Source organism: Theobroma cacao, chromosome 7 (genome assembly GCF_053813885.1).
Source record: "Theobroma cacao isolate CCN51 chromosome 7, ASM5381388v1, whole genome shotgun sequence".
NCBI lineage: Eukaryota > Viridiplantae > Streptophyta > Magnoliopsida > Malvales > Malvaceae > Theobroma > Theobroma cacao.
Window position 1 is genome coordinate 36,055,628 of NC_142645.1, and position 22,619 is coordinate 36,078,246.

Sequence of the window (22,619 nt, forward strand, 5' to 3'; positions counted from 1 at the left end):
CAAAAGTACCCATCTTATCAAGCGTGGTTTTGCATCTTTTTCTCAATTAAATATTTAATAGTTACATGGTCAGCGTAAACAATTACTTTACTACCAACAAGATAGGAGCGAAATTTAACAAAAGTGAAAACAATAGCAAGCAACTCCTTTTCAATTGTGGTGTAATTTGCTTGAGCCTCATTCAATGTTCTATTAGCATAATAAATAGGATGCAAAATCTTCACTTTTCATTGACCCAAAACTACACCAACTGCATAATCACTATCATCACACATTAGTTCAAAAGAAATATTCCAGTTAGGAACAGTGATAATAGGAGCAGAAATTAATCTCTTTTTCAATTCAACAAAAGCATCATGGCAAGCATCATCAAAATTAAAAGGAGTATCCTTTTCTAACAAATTACATAGTGGTTTTGAAATTTTAGAAAAATCGAATAGCCCAGTAATGAATAGATATATCAGTCACCGGGTAAAGAAGCGAGGCGAGGCGTACTAATGAATCTCTTATAAAATTAAGCATGTCTTAAAAAACTACAAATACCTTTAACAGGGTGGGAGGTGGAAGTTTTTCAATTGTTTCAATTTTTGCTTTATCTACTTCTAAACCTTTATTAGAAACTCGATGGCCTAAGACTATGTCTTCTTGCACCATAAAGTGATATTTTTCCTAATTTAAAATTAAATTAGTTTCTTCACATCTCTTAAGTACTCTAGCAAGATTAAATAAACAATTATCAAAATTATCCCCAAAAACTGAAAAATCATTCATAAATACTTTTCAACCATATAAAAAAAAATTTGACATCATACATATCTAAAAGTAGCTGGAGCATTACAAAGCCCAAAAGGCATTCTACGAAATGCAAAAGTTCCATAAGGACAAGTAAAGGTGGATTTTGCTTGGTCTTTAGGAGTAATGGCAATTTGATTATAACCAGAATAACCAAATAATAAAAATCCTTACTTGCTAGTCTATCAAGCATTTGATCAATAAAAGGTAGTGGAAAGTGATCTTTTCTAGTGACTTTGTTCAATTTTCTATAGTCCATACATACTCTCTATCTAGTCACAGTTTTAGTGGGAATGAGCTCATTATTTTCATTAGAAACTATAGTCATACCTCTTTTTTTTAGGGACACATTGGATTGAACTTACCCATGAATTGTCATAAATAGGATAGATAATACCCGCATCAAGCCACTTGATAGTTTCTTTCTTTATTACCTCTTTCATGATCGAATTCAACCTTCGTTGATGCTCAATGGCTACTTTGTGATTTTCTTCCAAAAGAATTTTGTGTATGCAAATTGATGGACTAATTCCTTTGATGTTTTCAATGTTCCACCCAATTGCTTTTCTGTAGTCTCTTAAAACTCGAAAGAGTTTATTTTCCTGTTCATCAAAAAGAAAAGAAGAAATAATTACTTGTAGTGTAGAAGAATTTCCCACAAAAGCATACTTTAAATGATTAGGTAGTGGTTTGAGCTCAAGTGAAGGAGGTTCTTCAATGGAAGGTTTGATTGGTGAAGTTGTAATTGATAATTCTAGAGACTCAAATTTGGATCTTGGGAAACATGAATGCGCATTAAGATGGTTAGCATATTCAAGAACTTTTTCATCAATAATATCACATGAAGAATTCAAAGAAGTTTCCAGTGGATCTTGATGATTTTCAATAAACACATTATTCGTTATGTCATGCACCACATTATTCGTTATGTCATCCACCACATTAATTAAGAAACATTTATCATGTTCACCGAAAAATTTTAAAGCTCTAAAAATACTAAATGTTACCTGTTGATCTTCAACCCTTAAAGTAAGGTCAGTTTTTCTACATCAATTAAAGCTCGAGTAGTTCTCAAGAATGGTCTCCCAAGAATGACCGGTATTTCACGATCTTCCTTCATATCAAGAATAATAAAATCTACTAGAAAAATAAACTTACCAACTTTTACCAAAACATCTTCCACAATACCATAAAGATAGGTGATGGATTGATCAGCAAGTTGTAAAGTCACAGAAGTTGGCTTAATCTCTTCCAAACCAAATTTTTTTATAAATGGACAATGGCATCAAATTTATACTTGCACCCAAATCACATAAAGATTTAGCAAAACAAAGAGCACCAACAGTGCAATAAATAGTAAAACTACCTGGATCTTTAAGCTTTGGTGGAAGCTTACTTTGAATGATGGCACTACACTCTTTAGTAAGTGCAACAGTTTTAAACTCACCTAATTTCCTCTTTTGAGATAGTATGTTTTTCAAGAATGTAACATATCTTGGCATTTTTTCTAGAGCTTCAGTAAAGGGAATATTAATATGTAATTTTTTAAACACATCAATAAATCTCTAGAATTGTTTTTTAAGTTTTTCATTTTGAAATCTTTGAGGAAAAGGTGGTAGGGGTGTAGTAGTAGTTTTTAATTGTGATTTTTCTTTTGAATTCCCAACAGATTTTTCAACCACAATTTCTTTTTCAGTATCTTTTTCAATTTCTTTCTCATCAGATTGAATTGAAATTTCAGAATTTAAATCCTTACTACTTACCTCTTTTCCATTGCAAAGATGGATTACCTTACAATGTTCCTTACCTTTTCTTCTTGGGTTGGGTTCAGTATCACTTGGTAGGGTACTATGAAGTCTAATATTTAAAGCATTGGCAAATTGGCCCATTTGTGTCTCAAGATTTTTAATTGAAGCTGCTTGATTTTGAATGGAGGCATCAGTCTTTGTCATAAATACATAGGCCTTTGCTATGAATGTGATGTAGATGGGACAAGTGAAGGCTTTTTCTCTGGCATGGGGGCTCTAGATGAAAATCCAAGAGGAAAGTTTGACTTAGCTACTAATAAAGACCCTAGGTTGTTATTTCATGAAAAATTAGGATGATTCCTCCAACCAGGTTTATGAGTGTTGGAATAGGGATTGTTTGTTGCCTATTTTCAATAAATTGACAAGACTCAGAATAGATGGGACAATTGTCATTGGAATGTCCTTCCCCACAAAATTCACATGTCATAAAAGAGTTCTAAATAGCATTAACACTCGGTTGATCTATTTTCTTTGCGAGAGAAGCCAATTATGTAGAAACAGTGTTTATCACATCTAATTCATGAATTCTAGCAATTTTTCTGGTACTGAATCTTTCATATGGCCATTGATAATTATTGGAAACTATCTTTTCAAGCAAATTATAAGCCTCGTAAATGGATTTACTCATAAGTGCACCTCCAACGGCAGCATCAATGGTAGTTTCAAAAAGTCCCAACAAAACATTATAAAAAGTCTGAACTTGCAATCACTTAGGTAATCCATGGTAAAGATACCTTCTTATCAAATCCTTATACCTCTCCCAAGCCTCTTATAGTGATTCGAAATCAAATTGCATGAAAGAAGTGATATCATTCTACATCTTTGCTGACTTAGCAGGTAGGAAGAATTTTGCTAAGAATTTTTTAGCTAAATCATTCCAAGTATTAATGGAACTAATTGGAAGCAAATTTAACCAACTTTTTGCTTTATCTCTCAATGACAAAAGGGAAAAACCTTTAATCTTACGACATTATTAGTAACACCATTAGCTTTGAATGTATTGCAAATTTCTAAGTAATTTACAATATGATCATTTGGATCATCATTAGGCAAACTCCAAACTGAACAACAGTCTGAATCATCTAAATGATTGATGGCTTAATTTCAAAGTTGTTGGCTTGAATAAGAGGTCTTCAGATACTAGAGTGGAGATTTTGCATTCGTGGGACAGCATAATCCCCTAAAGACTTGGTCTCTTCCTCTAGTTGATCAGCCATTGTTTTATTTGGAGTAGAAACTTTTTTATTTTTCCTCTATAGTCTTTGAAAAGTCTTTTCAATTTCTGGATCAAAAGAAACAATTTTCAATTTTCGGCCTCTTCGCATACAACGACAAAAAGTACCTAAAAAATTAAACAAAAGAAAAGTCTAGATTAAAATTAAGAATGCTTGGTATTAATATTAACAAGAGAAACTAAAAGTCAATTCCCTGGCAATGATGCCAAAAAGTTATTGTTGATTTCTCATGCAAGTGCACATATTGTTAACAAGTAATATAATAGTAAGTAGAATTCGTTCCCATGGAGAATTGAGTTAATTCCTGATTGCTAACTACTAAAATTTTATTACCATAATCTTATCCAAACAACCTAATTATTAAAAAGAAAAATTGAAACTAATAACTAAAACTAATCTAAAATCTATCAACAAAATTATTTTATTAAGTTCGAGTAACTATCAGACCTTATATTATGATATCCTTCAATACTTCATTTGAATATTGTTTCTCTCTCTTAATTCAGTTTAATGGATTAAGTTGCTAACCTAAAGTCCTAAATTATTTACAAACCTCTTTCGAGTTTCTCATAAAAATACCTTTCTCAATTAATTTACTATATGTCTATGTAAATTAAATTGAAGAAAGATTCATTAAGTTCATGCTTTAATTTCGGCTACATATGGTTTATAAGTGTATGTCTACCCTATATGCAAATCAAATCACCTAATCAACTAAAAGTATTTGATCATACGCTATTATATTAAAGGTCTACCTAATCTCCTTTATCAAGGTTTAACCTAAGTTTCCAATTCAATCTAATTGGTGATTAGGCAATTAGAAGCACTAAGAATATAATAAAATAAACAACTTAAATCCAACAAACATAAGCAAAAGAGAGATAAATAAATCAGACTACTTATTGAGTTCAATCATAATCTTAGATAAACAATTTATTTCCCCATCAAGTCACACATCATCATCAAATTAAAATTAATCATCAAAACCAAAACCAAGAAAATAAAATAACAACAAAAAGATAAAAGGAACCCAAGAGTTGAATTCTTGATCTCCAAATCTTCTTGAATTCTTCAATTTCTTCTTTAGCTCCAATAAGACTTTTCCTTAATGACTTTGTGGCTTGATTTTCAACTTTCAATCTTGTGTTCGTTCTCCCATTTAAAAGTCTTTTGTAATGTTGTTTTTATAGTATTTTGAAGTTAGGCCAAGTTGGATAAAGAAAGAATTCAATTCGAACTAAAATTTCCTCATCAGTCTATGTGGGTCGTGGCCTACTTTCTCCAAAGCCGTGGCCTTTACCATTTAAATAGTAGAAATCGTAATTGTTCTAGGACTTCTACAATGCTTTAACTTTGACATGATTTTTGACCACATTCAGGGCAAAAATTGGTAAAGTCGTAAACATGAAAGTTGTATATTTTTCTCTTGGCTTTCCAATGATTTAAGAATCACTTCATTTAAAGAGTTGTAGAGATAGTTATGGCCAAAATTCTTAACCATGTGCTGTGGAAGTTTGCACCTTACAATTGCTTTTCTTTTTCCACTTGAATTCTTCTTTCATAAAACACTTACAAAAGCACAGATAAATCAATAACAACTTATCTTAATCATATTAACACCAAATAAAGCATAAAATTAGCTAAGTTTAGATTGCCTCACCTAAATTAACTAATTTAAAATAATTAAATAAAACTCACTAATTTCTATACATTACCACAAGAACTAAGCCAAATGATTATCAAAATTAAGCTTAAATAACTCTATATCATAGACTTATCAAGTACAAGATGAGACAAGGAATATCACAAAGGAATAATGGAAGTCAAAGCTCTAAGTGTGTTGTCGGTTTAATACACGTAAGTGCACATGGTTGTACAAGTAATATAAAAAGAAGTTGAGTATCGTTTCCCACAGATATTTGTACCTATTCGTACTAAGTATTAAATGTTTAATAAAGTTTATTCTTACGAAGCACTCGATTTTGAATGATTGATTAAATTAAAAATGATTATTAAAACTAAGTACATAAAAAGGAATAGAATTTCTCTAAAAAAATTGTCATAGCCCTAATCCCGAGCCATGACCGGTGCATTGACCTAATAGGCATGGCCCACTAGGCTCAAGCAACCCTTTCTATGAAAACTTGTTCATCAGACCATCTGTCCCTCATTTACCTCTAAAGTTCTTAATTCATAGTTTTCAAAAATAATTTCTTCTCAAGAATAAATCATGGTAACCAAAAATATACCATTCACAAAATAATACTACCATTTGCCAACCTGTGGTGACATTATCATGCAAACCAAACATACAGTGTTTACAACAAATCTTACGAATTACATTTAAATAACCATATACACATACAAAAGACCTTGACTATCATTGGAGTGACTCTGGCATGAGTACTATCATAGAGTGTCCTGGTAAACCTACCGTACGATGACTAGGGGGAAGCACCTCTACCTAGGATCCAACTACCTTCAAACTTGAAAACTAAAATATGAAGTTGAAAAGAATGAGTATAAACTCAATGAGTGAACATAAGAATGAAACAAGTAAACAATACAAAAAGTTTTCGAAAATATGATGCACTCGTTTTAAAACCATGCAATTTAGCTTAATTTCTTGTAAAGCCCCTTAATTCAACCTTTGATTATTTAATCCCTTAGGGTGAAGGATCTATGATCAACAATGAAGTTGAAAAGAGTGGAAAATACAGCAAATATCCAAGCAAGACAAGTAAGACAAAGAATTTCTCGCTGCAATGAAAATCAATTTAGAAGCAATTAACAATTTCAACATTCAACATTCAACATTCATTGCAATCACATAATATTTTTGCTAACCTCTCTATGATATGTATAAACATGTATACAACTACCGACTCATCAGCTCATGTGCAGTCCCACACCGCACATAGCTGGAATCATCATGTGCACTCCCACACTGCACAAGGCAATATCATCATGTACACTTCCACACCACATCATCACCGACATGTGCACTCCCACAACGCACACCACCGGCACCGCCACGTGCACTCTCACACTGCACATGCACGGTTATAGTTATCATACAACATTATCATTCAAGGCATAACATACATATCCACATAATATAGGAACACATGGTTTCATTATATTACACATTTCATAGTATAAAAACGTTTCATCAATGGCTTGTTCCCATGCACATTTTAAAGAAAAGACCAATAAAATATTTTAAATGATTCAATCAAACACATATGCATTTATCCCAAAACATTTTAATGCAAGTTCACTCACCTATCTTTGTTGATTATTTGATCAACTCCAACTTCGACTAATGCTCCAAATGGAGATGTGGGGTCTCGTTGGAACCTATCACACACGATAGCATCACAACCAACCCAATTTACTTGAATATTATTCCAAAAGATGTTTCCTAAATCAAACTTTACTAGTTATTCCTAACTAGTTTCCAATTACCGTTTCCAAGTCATTAATTTGCACCATTCTAGTCACGCTAGAAATAAATAAATATCCTTCAACAATAGAACAACCCACAAATCTAATTATTGGCATCATCAACAACTTAAAAATCAACCCTAACTCATTACTCACATTGGTGAACTTGTAGTTGAATCCTTTAGTGAGAATTTAAGAGAGAATATTCTTTTAAGGGTGGTTCTCAAGCTATTTTGAAAAGTCTCTCTCTCTTAAATGTTCAGCTAGTGAGAAAAAGTGCATAGGAAAAAACTTTTTGAGGGTTTTTGAGGTGAAAAAGTGAAAGAGAACGAAAAACCCTATGAAAAAGTGTACCAAAAACATGAGATTTGAGGTCACTATGAGAAGATTATGGAGGTTTTAAGGGTGGCTTCCATGGAAGATGGAAAACTTGAAATGGGCAAGAAAGATGGGAACAAGAAGAAAAAGCTGCTTGAAGTGAGGATAAAGTGCTAGAACTTTAGATATTTATCTCTAAAGTTAGTCAAAGTTTCATATAATTTACAAAAATACCCTTTTTTGTTCTTATGCTGCAGTACTTTCATTTTGACAAAGATTTTGACCACTTTCCAATCAGAATTGGCAAAGTGGTAAACATTAAAGTTGTATCCCTACCTCTTAGTTTTAATGGTCCAAAAAACATGTCATTTGGACTTCTGTAGTGGGAGATATGCTTGAAAAATCGAAACATATGCAAATAAAGAAACAGCCCATTATGCAAATTTCTTCACTAATTGAAATTATTTTTGATGCTACTCCTATAAAAACATAGAATAAATATAAATAATGTAAAACTATCATTATTAACTTAAAATAAGTATTTAAACATAAATTAAACTAAACTAATAAAATAAATAAAAATACCTAAATTCGATCTTAAATCTAGTCTAACTTAGACTAATTAGGTATTTAATCTCCCATTAAATAATGAATTTGATGCACTCATCAGTCTACCTCTAGTTACGCGTCTATAGAGGTGAAGGTTTCACAAAAATATTAATTCAAAGCCTAGAATTATGGTGTCTTTCAAAATTTCATCTAAATTTAATCATTGTCCTTAACTTAGATTAATGGGATACATAGCTAACCTAGAATCCATTTTATGTACAAGTCTTTATTGAGATCTTGCACACATACCTTTTCAAAACTAATTTTATATGTCTATGTAAATTAATTAGAAAAGGTTCATTATGTTCGTGTTCTAATTTGGCTATCTTAGGCATTTAGATATATATCTATCCTAAATACAAAACTATCACCTAACTCGGAAGTGAATCGAACATAAGCTATTCAAAATAATGGCTTATTCTAAACTCCCTCCGTCAAGTTACATTTAGAGACCCATTACATTTCAACTAGTGATCAAGCAGTGAAAAGCAATAAGCACAGAATTGAATAAAACCATGCATCATCCATAATGAAATAACCCATAATCCTAGAAAACAAATTTAGTTAATCATTTTTTTTACAGCATACATAACCATTTCAAAAGAAAAGATCATTTCTAAAGCAAAAGAACAAGAAAGAAATGAAAACTAAAAAGAATATCAAAGCTTTTTTGATTCTCGATCTTTGGTTGCCCTCAATTTCTTCTCGTTTCTCTTGTTGGAGAGCCCTTTTCTTTTCTCACAAAAACTGCTGTTCATTCACTCTTTGAGTCCTATTCAGCTACTAAAAATCACATATTTATAGCCTCTAGAAAACCCTAAAACTCAATTCCTAATTGGCTGCAATAAGAAATTATTTTGAATTTTTGGATAATTCTAATTAGTACCTATTAATCCAAATATATAGGTCAAAGTATGCATGAGATGCACAAATGAATCAGCAAGATTGGATTTGGTTTCATGATGAAATTGGGTGCTATCTGAAGGACAAAATAAATCAAAATATTACAAATTACAAATTATTGAAATATTATATAATACATATATGGATATGTATAATCGGGTTCGAGTTTAGGATATCCTTAGGGTGATACCCTAAACTTATTCAAACTTGAGTCAGGTATTAAAAGCATTACACGAATCCACTCCATAATTGAATATAGGATACTTGAACTCTATGTTATCAGGTTAGGTACCTGCGGATACCCATATAACAATAACCCATTTACATCCATATCCCTATCTTTTATCTAGCTTCTAGCATAGTAATGGTGACTACATTTTTAGTAAAAGATGTTCCATATAAAGCTAATGTATTTGTATCACAAGAACTTCTTTCTGAGAAGAATCCAGGCTCTTGTGGTTGAGGTAGTGTGACCTCGTCATTGTCCAACATCAAAACCACAGATGACATTACTGGCCTGTTTTCCAAGTGTTTTTGTGCACATAGTAAACCTACTTGAATGCATCTGAGAACTTGGGCTTCAACACATGAATCTTCCAAACATGGATCTATCAGCTCCAAAGCCCTGCCATCATTCCACAACAACCATGCCTAAAACAAATTGCAATTTCACATTTCAGTTTTAATATATATGAAAGGTTAATGAGAAAACATGCAAGAGTGCAAAAGTAGTACTTAATCACTTGTACCCACATGTCCCAAAAGATTGTGATAATGATCTGGATGGTTAAAGCCTCTGTTCTGTTTGCCACTTATTATCTCTAATAAAAGCACCCCAAAGCTAAACACATCTGACTTCACTGAAAATTTCCCATCGATTGCATATTCTGGAGACATATAACCACTAAAAAAAAATCAAACATAAACTTTAAAAATGGTGGAAATGCATTTTTTTGCACAAGAAAATTGTAATAAACTTACTATGTCCCAACTACTCGCTTTGTTTTGGCTTCGAATTGATCAGCTCTGAACATTTTAGCTATACCAAAGTCTGAAATATTGGGGTTCAACTCATTGTCTAGTAAGATATTGCTGGACTTCAAATCCCTATGAATGATTCGCAATCTTGAATCATGGTGGAGGTAAAGAAGTCCTCTTGCGATTCCCATAATAATTTCAAAACGCTTTGGCCAGGTCAACATCACTTTCTTAATTTGATCTGCATAACATTCCATTCGAGTTCATCTTAATTAGTACTTTCTTTATTATAATTTTAAGACCAAAACAGAGGACTCTGTACTAACATATCAATGGAGTAGAGATTTTGAAAATTTTACAAGTGAAGTTGAGGCAAAAGAGAATGGAGTTTAGACAAACGAACCAAAAATAAAGCAATCCAAGCTTTTGTTAGGCATAAACTCATAAATGAGCATCCTTTCATCTCCTTCAATGCAACAGCCCAAAAGTCTGACAAGATTTTTATGCTGAAGCTTAGCTATCATTACAACTTCATTCTTGAACTCTTCAACACCTTGCTGGGAATTCCCTGAGAGCCTCTTCACCGCTACTTGCTGTCCCTTAAATAGCTCACCCTGCAGATTATTGTGTGTAAGAACTGAGGTCACCCTTCCCTTCAATGGATTATGCAATGAAGAGGACATCATCTCTATTACCTTGTACACAAGTCCAAAACCGCCTTCTCCTATTTTATTTGAATTGGAGAAGTTGTTGGTGGCAGATGCAATGGTAGCAAAATCAAATAATGGTAACTCTAGGTCTTCTCTGCCTGTTGCTGATCCTACATGTGAAAGAACAAGTCTTATGAATCTAAAGTTGGAAGAAATTTAAATGAGTCCAACTTTCACTTACTACTTTGCAGCGTAAGAAGTGCATTTTGATAACAAAATGAAAGAGAGAGAAAGTCATTAGAACAGGGGCTAACAGACTAGTAAGGCACGGTGGCCATACATAGGACAAGACAGATGGCTTGGTCGGCCATTTACCTTGGTGCAAAAGAAACAAAATAACAAACTATGCACTGAAATATAAAATGACAGTGTCAGTGTCAGGTGCATGGCAGATATGTTTGTTATGCACCTGCACGTGACTTACATACTGACTTTAGCGTAAATAAAATACAAGCTTTACTATAATTCTAACACATATTGCCATGCATTATCAAGAAATGATGTTAGATGCAGTACTTGCTCAGGGCACAAACATGTTCCCCATATTTCTTAAGTCTGAGGGTAATACTAACAACAGCGGATGAGTTACTTTGTTTACCTCTTTTCTTTCTCCTATTCTTCCAAATCGTATACCATGCCAAAAAGGAAGCAAGCAGCACAGAAATCGTTGATGCGGCCACCACAAGCATTGTTCTTTTACTTTTCCAACTTGATTCACCTGTTGATTTTTTACCTACAACTCAAAATGCAGCAGTAATTGTCATGGTCCAGCAAGTTCAAGTTATTCATATCTAGGGCAGTTCAATAATTATCATTAACTGATAAGTAAGAAAAATTTTCAAAGTCCTTAAGCATTCTAGGTTGATACTTGCAGCATAATACTCAAAATCATGACTTAGTTACCAGTTTAATGTCCATGCTCGAATGAAGGTTAACATTAAAAAGTGAAGAAATGTCCATTTCAGGTTCACTTACTTAGTTCTGAAGCTGGCATCCGAATATAGATATCTTGCTCACTTTCTCCTTGAATGAATTCCCGCATATCAATCAGCTTGCCGAACCACATCAAACATCCACTACCACCATTAGAAATATCTGAATTAGCATATGCTGTGCAAGAACAATTCTTCAAGCACTTTGCCCTGCAGTCTTTGAGGTTCATGCTGTGATAGAACTTAAATTCCAACATGTCTGGCAATTTTACGTTTGTAAGTTTCACAAATCCCTCTCCCTTCTGGCAATCTAACGGTGTCATTCTTACACATCCACCAGTCCAATTGAGTACTTGCCACTGGCGTTGAAATCTGGGACGAAACCCTGTCAAGCAATCACAATTTGGACTTGTATTGATTCTGCAAATTCCGTTGGGGCCACACTTTGCATAACCATCACACAAGTCGTTCTGCACTGTATACATGACCGTCCATTCGGTGCTATTTCCAAACAACACAAGACGTTGAAGCAAACCCGATTGACTCACCATAAATCTCGTGATGACAAAATTGTCCTTCACTTCGTACTTATAGTAAAGCTCCTCTGTGGTATCAACAAAAATAGGTTTAATAACTGTGTTTTGCTGTATTGAAACACCACTAAATCCAATTCCATTCCATGACCCAGTACGAAACCTCTTCTTCATTCCCTCACGAAGAACAAGCTGAGGCAAGCCATTATTATCAACTCGGTAAGTAAAATCTCCAGGAGATGGATCATTAAGATCCTTCCAGGCTGTGAAATATCGATTTACACCAGTTATTAAGTTCCATCCCATCTTCATCCCTGGCAGTTGAGTGTCCGATGGAAAATCAAAACTTTCCCACAAGTAGCTTTTTGTATCTTCAATATCCTTCTCTCTAACAACAAAATTTCCTGAATCTAACAGTTGTGCAACTGGATTTTCTGCTGCTCTGGATAAATTGGATGACCAGACAGTATTGTTTTCTCCGTCAAAGATAACAAGATTACCAGTGCTTGAAATGCTAAAGATGGCGTGTGAATCTTTAACTGGGTTTTCTCTATTAGCAACCCATACAACAATATCAGGGAACCTTTTGTACCGTATTCCTAAGTATTGGTTCTTGGACTTACCAGTGAGAAGAAGCCTAGCTCAAAGCTTTGACCTGAAGAAACCAAGGTGCTGCCATTTCTGATGGATTGAGTTGGAGTTAAGGTATTAGCAGCAGAACAATAGTACAAGCCTGAAAATGAAACTAGACAGTGAAAGAAGATCAAAGCGAGACTCGTCATTAATTACCATTAACAAATAAACAAATAAAAGAGCGGGCTCATGCGTTGCAGAATTTTGCAGTATCTTTTAACCCATGAAACTTTTACTATAGACTGAACATGCATGAATCAATTGTAAAACTGTAACCCAGAAAGGAACATAAGTACCAAAGAAAATATAGTTTCATCTAAAAAAAGAATAAAGAAAATGGTTTGCATTAGCTGAATATCAGAATCAAAAAGTCTAGCGTTGTTTCTTCTGCTACCAACTAATTGGACTAAGTTGACCTGGAAAACAAATTAAGGCCAATAGAAAATAAATGCAGTTCGTTATATGACAATTCCAAACCTCAGACTTTTTGGATAGCAATATGGCCCTCACGACTTTATTGCTTGGACTATGGATAGCTGACAATATCTTTGATTGCAATATGTTTGTTTTCTTTTTTTTTTCCTTGGTGGAAGAGAAATGCCACAACCTTCTTCCATCGAGCCAAGCAGATGAGACAAGAACTGACATTAGGTGATCTACAGTGGGAAACCCAAATCCTGCAAGTAGCTGTTTATTTGTTAATTTTGAAGGAAGATTCAGAATGTATTTATTAACAGAATTAATTACTTGAATTAATGTTGAATTCTTATTTTATTAATGTTAGGACTCAGGTGATCTACACGTTTTTTTTTTGTGGGTGGAAAATTAAAAGTTGTTTGGAGGAGGGGACAATTAAAGGGTTAATTGGGGCATTGAAGGGGACAATTGAAGGGTCAATTGGGGCATTGACCAATTGAACCCTTGAGACACCCTTATCATTCTTGCAGAAGTCAAAGTTCTATTTTTCATTCTATCTCTTTCTGGTTTAATTAACTCTTTTGAATCCTGCTTCGCTTTGGCCACTTCAGCTTGCAGTAATAAAATAAAAATTAAATTAAGAAATAAAGCATTTTTATATTACTATTTCAATGTTATGTTTCAATTAAATTTAAATAAAAAACATTATTGATTCAATTAAATAATACTCCAATTGCAGCAGATTGTCTTAGTCTAATATGAAGTAGGCCGGGCTTGCCGCCATGGACTGATAATCAGGTCTGATCTTAAGGCTAAGGCCACCAGGAGCCCATAACAAAGGAACATTTATTGGGCTCTGCCCTTATGGCTTAAGTTTGGGCCCATTCAATTTGTATGCACCACATTTTTCTTTTCCTATCATGAAACCGGACTCGGTTTGGAGCAATTAAGTAGCATCTTACTATTTAAATTTAGCAATAATGCTAAAAAAAGCTCCTTAGCTATTAAAGGAAATTTAAGTAAATTTTATTTTTTATTGTATTCAATTAAATACATATATTTTTATTTTGAATCAAATAAATTTTTATAACTAATAGTTAATTAATTGTCAATAATCAAAATATCTATTATCATTTTACATTCACGTAATTTTACCGTGACATTGACGTAAAGAGTGAAAAATACGATATCGTCATGTCATCATACCATATCAACATACCACATTATCATCATTATGACATATCAACATGTCACATTAGTACCACATCAACACTATATGGCATAAAATAACAATTGAATGTGAAAAATCATCAATCCCAACACCTATACAAAAGGCATAATTTCCAGGCTTATTCACCGGATTTAATGTGCAATACTCTCCAAATTACACTAATCAACATTACCCAATTACAAAAAGTTGGATAGCATCTCCCCTATAAATACATCATTTCAAAAAACAAAATCCAACATAGACCTGTCCAAAAACAAAATCAAAAGCTTTGTATACACAATCAAGCCCTTATAATATCTAATAAATAGTTTAGGGTTTTGTTTAGATATTATGTCTTTAATTTAATGTAGTATTTGAGTTTGAATCCCCTTTTTTTCAATCAAAAAAAAAAAAAAACAATTAGACTTACATAGTTAAAATCTTAAACACTAATTTTCTCTAGTATACCCCAATTAGATGTCATACACTTTTTTGGGAATAATATCTAGAAAAACACCTAAATTATTCAAGAAAATTCAAATAAGCCCTTATACTTTTATTACGTTCAACCAAGCCCTTGAATTTTTATTTTAAACTAAAAAGGCTTGGTCTTTTCATTTTGAGTCAAATAAGTTCTCATAACTAATGGTTGACTTAGTTAAAGTGTCATTTGTCATTTTAGGTATGCGATGCTAATGTGGCACTAATGTGACATGTTGATATGTTATAATAGATGATGACTTGACATATTGATGTGGTATGATGACATGATCATTTCACATTTTTTACCCTCTACATTAGTGCCGTGTCAACGCCACATGGGCATAAAATGACAATGGATATTTGGATTAATAGCAATTAGTTAACTATTAATCATAATAGCTTATTTGATTTAAAATAAAGTATAAGGGTTTAATTAAATGCAATAAAAGAACAATGACTTATTTGAATTTTCTTGAATAGTTTAAAAACATTTTTGAGTATTATGCTTTTTTTTATATATAGATAATGGTGACATAGATGCTAAAAAACAAACATATCAAATTTTAGTCAAACGTTACTTGTCGTTTTATATCCATATATTGCTGACGTGGAGAGTGTAAATACCACGTGATCATATCATTATACTACATCATCATCCATTATAATATATCAACATGCTATATCAACATCACATGATATAAATAACACGTAAGATTTTGACTAATGACAGTTAGTCAACCGTTAGTTAAAGCGGTCCATTTAGTCTAAAATAAAATTACAAGAGATGGACAAAAAGGAATAAAAGTTTATTTGAAATTTTTTAATAATTCAAGAGTTTTTTTAAGGTATTATGCCTTGATTTAATATAGAAGGTAACTTGTATGAAATTTGTTTGTCCAAAAAAATCCAGTCTTGTTATCTTTTTATATTAAGGTCAATGTGTTTTTTTTGGGTTGTTGATATGTGAAAGGAGATTTAAATCAAGACTCTCTGAATAAGGTATATATCCACTACCATTAAGTAATTCCTAATTTAATAGTTGCTCAAGCAATAGTCAATAAATGCGACTTGGTGATGCGAATTAAGTAATGGGTGTCGGAGTTTGTTTTGCTGACAAAAAACAATTGAATTTGAATGGACAAATTAAAGTCTGTCTCAGATAGTCATATTGACAAGTTAACAACTACATTAATTAGTGTCTGCACACAGGAAGATGAGAGAGTAATTTTCCTTTTGGACAGACTATCTTAATGACAAATGCTTTAACTGGATATGGCAGAGGCTTCTCGATTCTCCAAAAGGAAGAAAAATTTGAAGATCATTATCGTCACTGTTCTATCTGTTGGGTTCGCCATTCTAGGATTTTGTCTGATCTTGCTTGTGTTGAGGAAGAAGAAGAAACTTAAAATGTAAGGTAACTTCTCTTAAATACTAGCATTTCTTCTGTTTCGCTTGTTGAGGTATTGTGGGGAGCTAGACTTCATGCTGTTTTCTTGGATTCTGGTTAAGATTTACCATTAATATATAATGTATATCTGGTTAACCCGACGTTGATAATACAGTTGTTCTGTGGTTCATCTTTCTCCATGTTGTTTGGTTAGTCCCCTTTGTGACCATTTTCCTATCTTTACAGGAAGCATACAACATGATCCAGAGGAAGAAAAAAACAACGAAAGAGGGAAGGAAGATTTAGAGCTGCCATTGTTTGATTTTGATACAATATCTAAGGCCACTGACAATTTTTCACAACAAAATAAGCTTGGACAGGGTGGCTTTGGACCATTATACAAGGTATCTGTACAAAATATACTCTTATGAATTAAGCTCCTATATGCACAAATAAAGAATAAAAGCTTTAGAACTGCTATTCTAAGTTTATATAAACTTTAAACTTTTCAGGGAATATTGGAAAAGGGACAAGAAATTGCTGTAAAAAGGCTTTCAAAGAAATCAAGCCAAGGAATTGATGAGTTCAAGAATGAAGTCTTATGCATCTCTAAACTTCAACACCGCAACCTAGTGAAGCTTTTAGGGTGTTGCATTGAGCGACAAGAAAGAATACTGATTTATGAATTCATGCCCAACAAAAGTTTAGACTCCTTTATATTTGGTTAGATCAGTTATCCTGGTGCTGTTCGCTTTTTATTTTACATTACGTAAATTCTCAACACAAGCTTTAGTTTCATCTTCTGTTTAGTATGTGTTTAAGTATGTGTATGCTAGCATGTATTCTTTTGAATTGATAGAAGCCTACTAACGAGGAAACTTATTTGCCAGATCAAAAACAAAGCATATTGCTAGATTGGCCTAAGAGGTTCCAGACTATCAATGGAATTTCTAGGGGTCTTCTTTACCTTCATCAGGATTCAAGACTCAGAATCATACACAGAGATTTAAAAGCCGGCAATATATTGCTTGATTATGAGATGAATCCAAAAATTTCAGACTTTGGCTTGGCTAGAAGTTTTGGAGGAAATGAGACTGAAGCAAACACAAACAGGGTGGTTGGAACATAGTAATGATCTACCTAAACTTTAAATGAATGTATATGTTATCAATGTTCATTGTTTATGAATTTGTTAATTCATTCAACAATCTTCTGCAGTGGTTACATGTCACCAGAGTATGCAATTGATGGCTGGTTCTCTATCAAATCAGATGTATTTAGCTTCGGAGTTTTGGTACTAGAGATAGTGAGTGGAAGGAGAAACAGGGGATTCTCTCATCCGGACCACAACCTGAACCTTCTCGGGCATGTAATGGTCCATTAAATACCATTTCCATTTAGTTTTTTACTTCTCTATAACCTGTAATTAATTTCGACATTGTTCAGGCTTGGAGGCTTTATAACGAAGACAGGCCTTCGGGATTGATAGATGAAATGGTAAGGTCTTCAGGCAATACTTCCCAAGTGTTGCGATCAATCCATGTGGGTCTATTATGTGTACAACAAAGTCCAGAAGATAGACCAAGCATGGCAACTGCAGTTCTGATGCTGAGTAGTGAGATTTCGTTACCTCAGCCTAAAACGCCTGGCTATTTCACTGAAAGAAATTTTGTGGATGATGATTCTTTGTCCACCAATCTCGACGTTGCTTCAACTAATTCATTATCCATAACAATTTTAGCACCTCGATAGAGGTTATGCATATCAATTCATAAATTCTGACAATTCAATTGCTTCATGATTTGAGAAATGAGAAAGAGAAATAGCCTAGTCCTCTAATAGGAAGAATGCATCAACATTCTTCTCAAATGTAAACGGAAACATTTTATTGGATTAGTGAGCACATTATCTTGTGGGTGATAAATTTTATTTATAATTAATTTATACTAATTCAGGATTTACCATAATAAGAATTTAGAATACAAAAGCACATTTGATTCTTGACACACGATTAGACAGTCAAAATAATACTGACCTGATTAATTGCTGGAATTCAATGCATCAGGATCTTTCGTTTTCTTAATCTATTAACTCTCTAATGGGTGAGAATCTTAATGTTCTTCTGTAGACAATATATAAGAGACATAACCATACCTTTCTAGAATGAATCCCTAATCCCACCCATCATAGGATTTAAGGTTTCCTACACAAATTTACACTTTTAAGCCCACATTTAATATTGGAGTTTAGCTCATTTTATTAGATCATGTTATGGACTATAGTATTGTTACTTTATCAAGACCAAATTAACTTAGCCTGATTTGATCAAATATAAAAAATAAATAATGTAAGTTCACATTTTGATTTTATAAAAAAATCAATTAATTTCCAACTTGAACTATATTATATAAATTTAAATTTTGAAACAATATTTTCTTGAAAATGACTCACAAGACAAGAGAACTTGAAACTTTATAAACTCAATTTAAAAACAAATTTGTTTTTAAAAGTTGAATCCAAAAGTACTTCTAAACTTTCTAAAATGACAAAACGAAATAAATGTATTGAAGAGAAGATTAGATCATTGAATAATGTGAAGATCCAAGCTAAAAGGAGTTGACAAGAGGTCAAAGATCATGGAATTCTAAATTCTTTGAAAAACCATTAACTTGGATGAATGATATCATCCTAGAAGTTAAGCATTTTCATATCATGATATCTTGCATCACATGCATTCAAAGGATGATATGTACTTAGGTATTAAAAAGGAAAATTCTCAATATTTTTAAAGTTGTGTAGCCTCGTTTAAGGATGAGGAGCTTTTTAAATTATTTTAAGTTGCGTAACTTCATTTAAAGAGGAAGAGCTTTTACAATCATTTTAAGTTGTGTAGCCTCATTTAAAGATGGAGAATTTTTCTAATCATTTTTAAGTTGTGTAGCCTCATTTAGAGATAACGAGCTTTTCCAATCATTATAAGTTACGTAGCCTCGTTTAGAGAGGAAGAGCTTTTACAATCATTTTAAGTTGTGTAGCTTGATTTAGAGATGGGGAGCCTTTCCAATCATTTTTAAAGTTGTATAGCCTCGTTTAGAGATGAAGAGCTTTTCCAATTATTTTAAGTTGTGCAACCTCATTTAGAGATGAAGAGCCTACCTAATCATTTTAAGTTGCATAGCCTCATTTAGAGATGAGGAGCTTTTCCCATCATTTTAAGTTGCGTAGCCTCGTTTAGAGGTGGGAAACTATTCCAATCATTTTTAAGTTGCGTGGCCTTATTTTAAGATAAGGAGCTTTTCCAATCATTTTAAAATTGGGTAGCCTTGTTTAGAGATGAGGACTGTTTCTAATCATTTTTAAGTTATGTAGCCTTATTTTGAGATGGGGGGCTTTTTTAATCATTTTAAAGTTAGGTAGCCTCATTTAGAGATGGAGAGCTTTTCCAATCATTTTAAACTTGTGTAGTCTCGTTTAAAGATGAGAAGCTTTTTAAATAATTTTAAGTTACGTAGCCTCATTTAGAGCTGAGGAGTTTTTTTCAATTATTTTTAGAGTTGAGATAAGGAGTTTTTCCAAATTGCACAGCCTCGTTTAGAGATGATGAATTTTTCCCATTATTTTACGTAGCCTTGTTTAGAAATGATGTGTTATCCCAATTATTTTTAAAGTTGTGTAGCTTTGTTTAGAGATAAGGAGCTTTTTTTTTTTTTTAAATTGAGTAGCCTCGTTTAGAGATAAAGAGCTTTTTCAATTATTTTAAAAGTTGTGTAGCCTCGTTTAAAGATGAGGAGCTTTTTCTTAATCCGTCTCAAATAGTGTCTACGTTTTTGCACAATTCTTGATTCTCAAGAAATACATACATAGGAGTAACTGTAGACATTTCATTTTGTTTGAGGTGTTTCACCAACAAAGATGTATAATTTTTTTAAAAAATAAAATAATAAATAATAAAAATCTAGAAAAAAAGGAAAGAAAAGATAAAGGAAATAGAAAAAAAGAGCTAATGAACAAAACAAAAAATTTTTGAAAATAACAAGATTAAGATCTTAATCCACTAATTTTTAAATTTAACTTTTTTTTAAAAAAAAAAATCTTAATATGAGATTAGATTGATGAAAAATGGGTATAAATACCCATTCATCAACCAAGAATGGTGGACAAGGAGAAAGGAAAAAGCTATCGGTAAGTAAAAAGATTTTGCTTTTTTGTGGTGAGAGAGAGAAAGGTCGGTTTTAGGGAAATCTGATGGTTCTAATCAATTAAAGGGGAAGAGAAAAGAATAATGTATGGAAAGGAAGAGTGTTTAGGGCTAAAATGTGGGGGAAGCGTCCAAGGATTTTTTCTAGAGAAAGAAAAGATGTTGTGTTGCTAAAAAGAGAAAAACTTGGGTAAAATAAAGCTAGGGTTTTATTTTGGGTTTATATAGTAAAAGAATTAAACAACACCGTTTAAGTCAAAATAGGAAAATAAAGATAAATTGGTGTCATACCTAGGTTGGTTGGTTGGAATGTAGTTTGTGTTAGTTTCCTCAAGTCATGTAATTACAAATAAAATGCACAGTGAAAATATTAAAATTCGAGAAGCCAAACCATGGATCACCATGGAGCACCATGGTCGGCTATGATATAAACAAAAAGAAAATGGTTGTACATTAGCCCTTAGAATGTATAAATTCGTAAAAGGTAATAAAGATATATCTTCACCCGAATGCACACCAAGGTCTGGTTGTTGCAAACCAAAATTGTCCAAATGTCTGACCTCTAATGTAGTCCACACAATCACTATGAACTCGAACCTTTTTCAAGAGGTTGGGGTTGTTTTTTACTAAACCTTGTGCTAGCAAGGTAGTTTTACAAAGCTTAAGTGTTTTTCTTACTCTTTCTCTTGGCCGAACTTAGGTGGAAGAACTTTTCTCTCTCTTTTTTCAATGTGTGACTAAAGCAAGACTAGGAAGAAAAAGTACTCTTATCTTTTTGGTCTAAGACAACATATTTATAGTTAGTGTTAATATTTAAGTAACTTTTTTTTATTACCACATAAAATTTAGATAATTAAGTATTTGACCCCATGGCTTATTTAAACATTTTAATTAAATTCATAACCTCTATTCAATTAAGTCTTGCTTAATTGTAAAAGCCCATTTTAATCTTATCATTGTGATTTTATGTGTGTGACCCATTAAGCTCCTAACAAGTTGATGATGGACTTGAATTATAATCTTAATGAACTAGGATTAAATGAATCATAGTCATTATCAATTTCCAATTAATTAATTCAATTCCATAGACCAAGATTGGGATCGAGCAATGAATCATGGTCACCCAAATGTTGGAAAAGTCAATATGATTTGACTAACCTTTTGGTGTACAGTCCATCGGTGTAATTCATTCCCTCATCATATATTTAAGAGATGATAAGAGTATGGTGTAGTGTCTACTCTTATTGATCTTCATATTTGTTCTTGAAGTTAAATCATTAGCTTTATGGAGACTTATGAAACTTCTTTTCATTATCTCCAAGTAACCTTGGCCAAAGACTTGAACAAGCTAATAACAATAATCTTATTCAAACAATCAAAAACAAGAAAAATCAAAATAATAATAACTTGAGTAAATATCAAATCAAACAAGCTTAGGATTACAATAACCCTCACACTTCGTCTAAATCTTACCTCTCTTCCTTAACTTATTTCAATGGGTTGAATTGCTAATCTGGAGTCCTAAATTATTTATAAGGGTCTCCCGACTCATCTTATAAAAATATCTATTTTAACCAAAACACTATATCCCTATGTAAATTGAAATTAAAACAGATTCATTAAGTTCAGGCTTTAATCTGACTACATATGGCCTATAGGTATATCCCTATCCTATACACAAATCAATTAACATGATTATATGCTATCCCAATTTTAGTCTACACTAAACTCCCTTTCCCAAGTTTGTTTATGTTCCTAAATCAATTTAATTGGTGGCCAAGTAATTAAAAGCATTAAAAACAAATTGAAATAAATAATTCAAATCCCATTGAAGATAAGTAAGAAAAAGATTAAAAATTTAGATTACATGTGAATTCAATTGCAATCATAGAAAAAGAAAATTAGCTACTCATGATTGCAAAGACAAATAACATTATAATAATTTCAACCATTGAGAGTAACAAGAAAAACAAAAGCCAAGGAAGAAAACAAAACAAATATTGCCGCATTGATCTCCAAGTTTCAA

At 32.5% G+C, this 22,619-nt stretch overlaps 1 protein-coding gene and 1 pseudogene across 2 annotated transcripts; one reads left to right on the top strand and one right to left on the bottom strand.

Annotated features, from left to right (window-relative positions):
* Window positions 1-9,227: 9,227 nt before the first annotated feature.
* LOC18594960 (G-type lectin S-receptor-like serine/threonine-protein kinase At4g27290) lies at window positions 9,228-13,166 on the bottom strand (annotated as a pseudogene). The gene is made up of 7 exons (XR_016027367.1): window positions 11,776-13,166; window positions 11,399-11,533; window positions 10,786-10,910; window positions 10,494-10,704; window positions 10,094-10,331; window positions 9,866-10,016; window positions 9,228-9,763 (listed from the first exon to the last, which is right to left on the bottom strand). The product of XR_016027367.1 is annotated as a G-type lectin S-receptor-like serine/threonine-protein kinase At4g27290 (transcript).
* A 3,516-nt stretch (window positions 13,167-16,682) lies between these two features.
* On the top strand, window positions 16,683-18,172 carry LOC18594961 (G-type lectin S-receptor-like serine/threonine-protein kinase At4g27290; the record flags this gene model as incomplete). The annotated part of the gene is made up of 5 exons (XM_018124426.2): window positions 16,683-16,799; window positions 16,908-17,118; window positions 17,286-17,523; window positions 17,614-17,764; window positions 17,842-18,172. Coding segments are annotated over 5 exons (1,023 nt in total), but the record flags the coding sequence as incomplete, so codon positions are not given.
* Window positions 18,173-22,619: the final 4,447 nt, after the last annotated feature.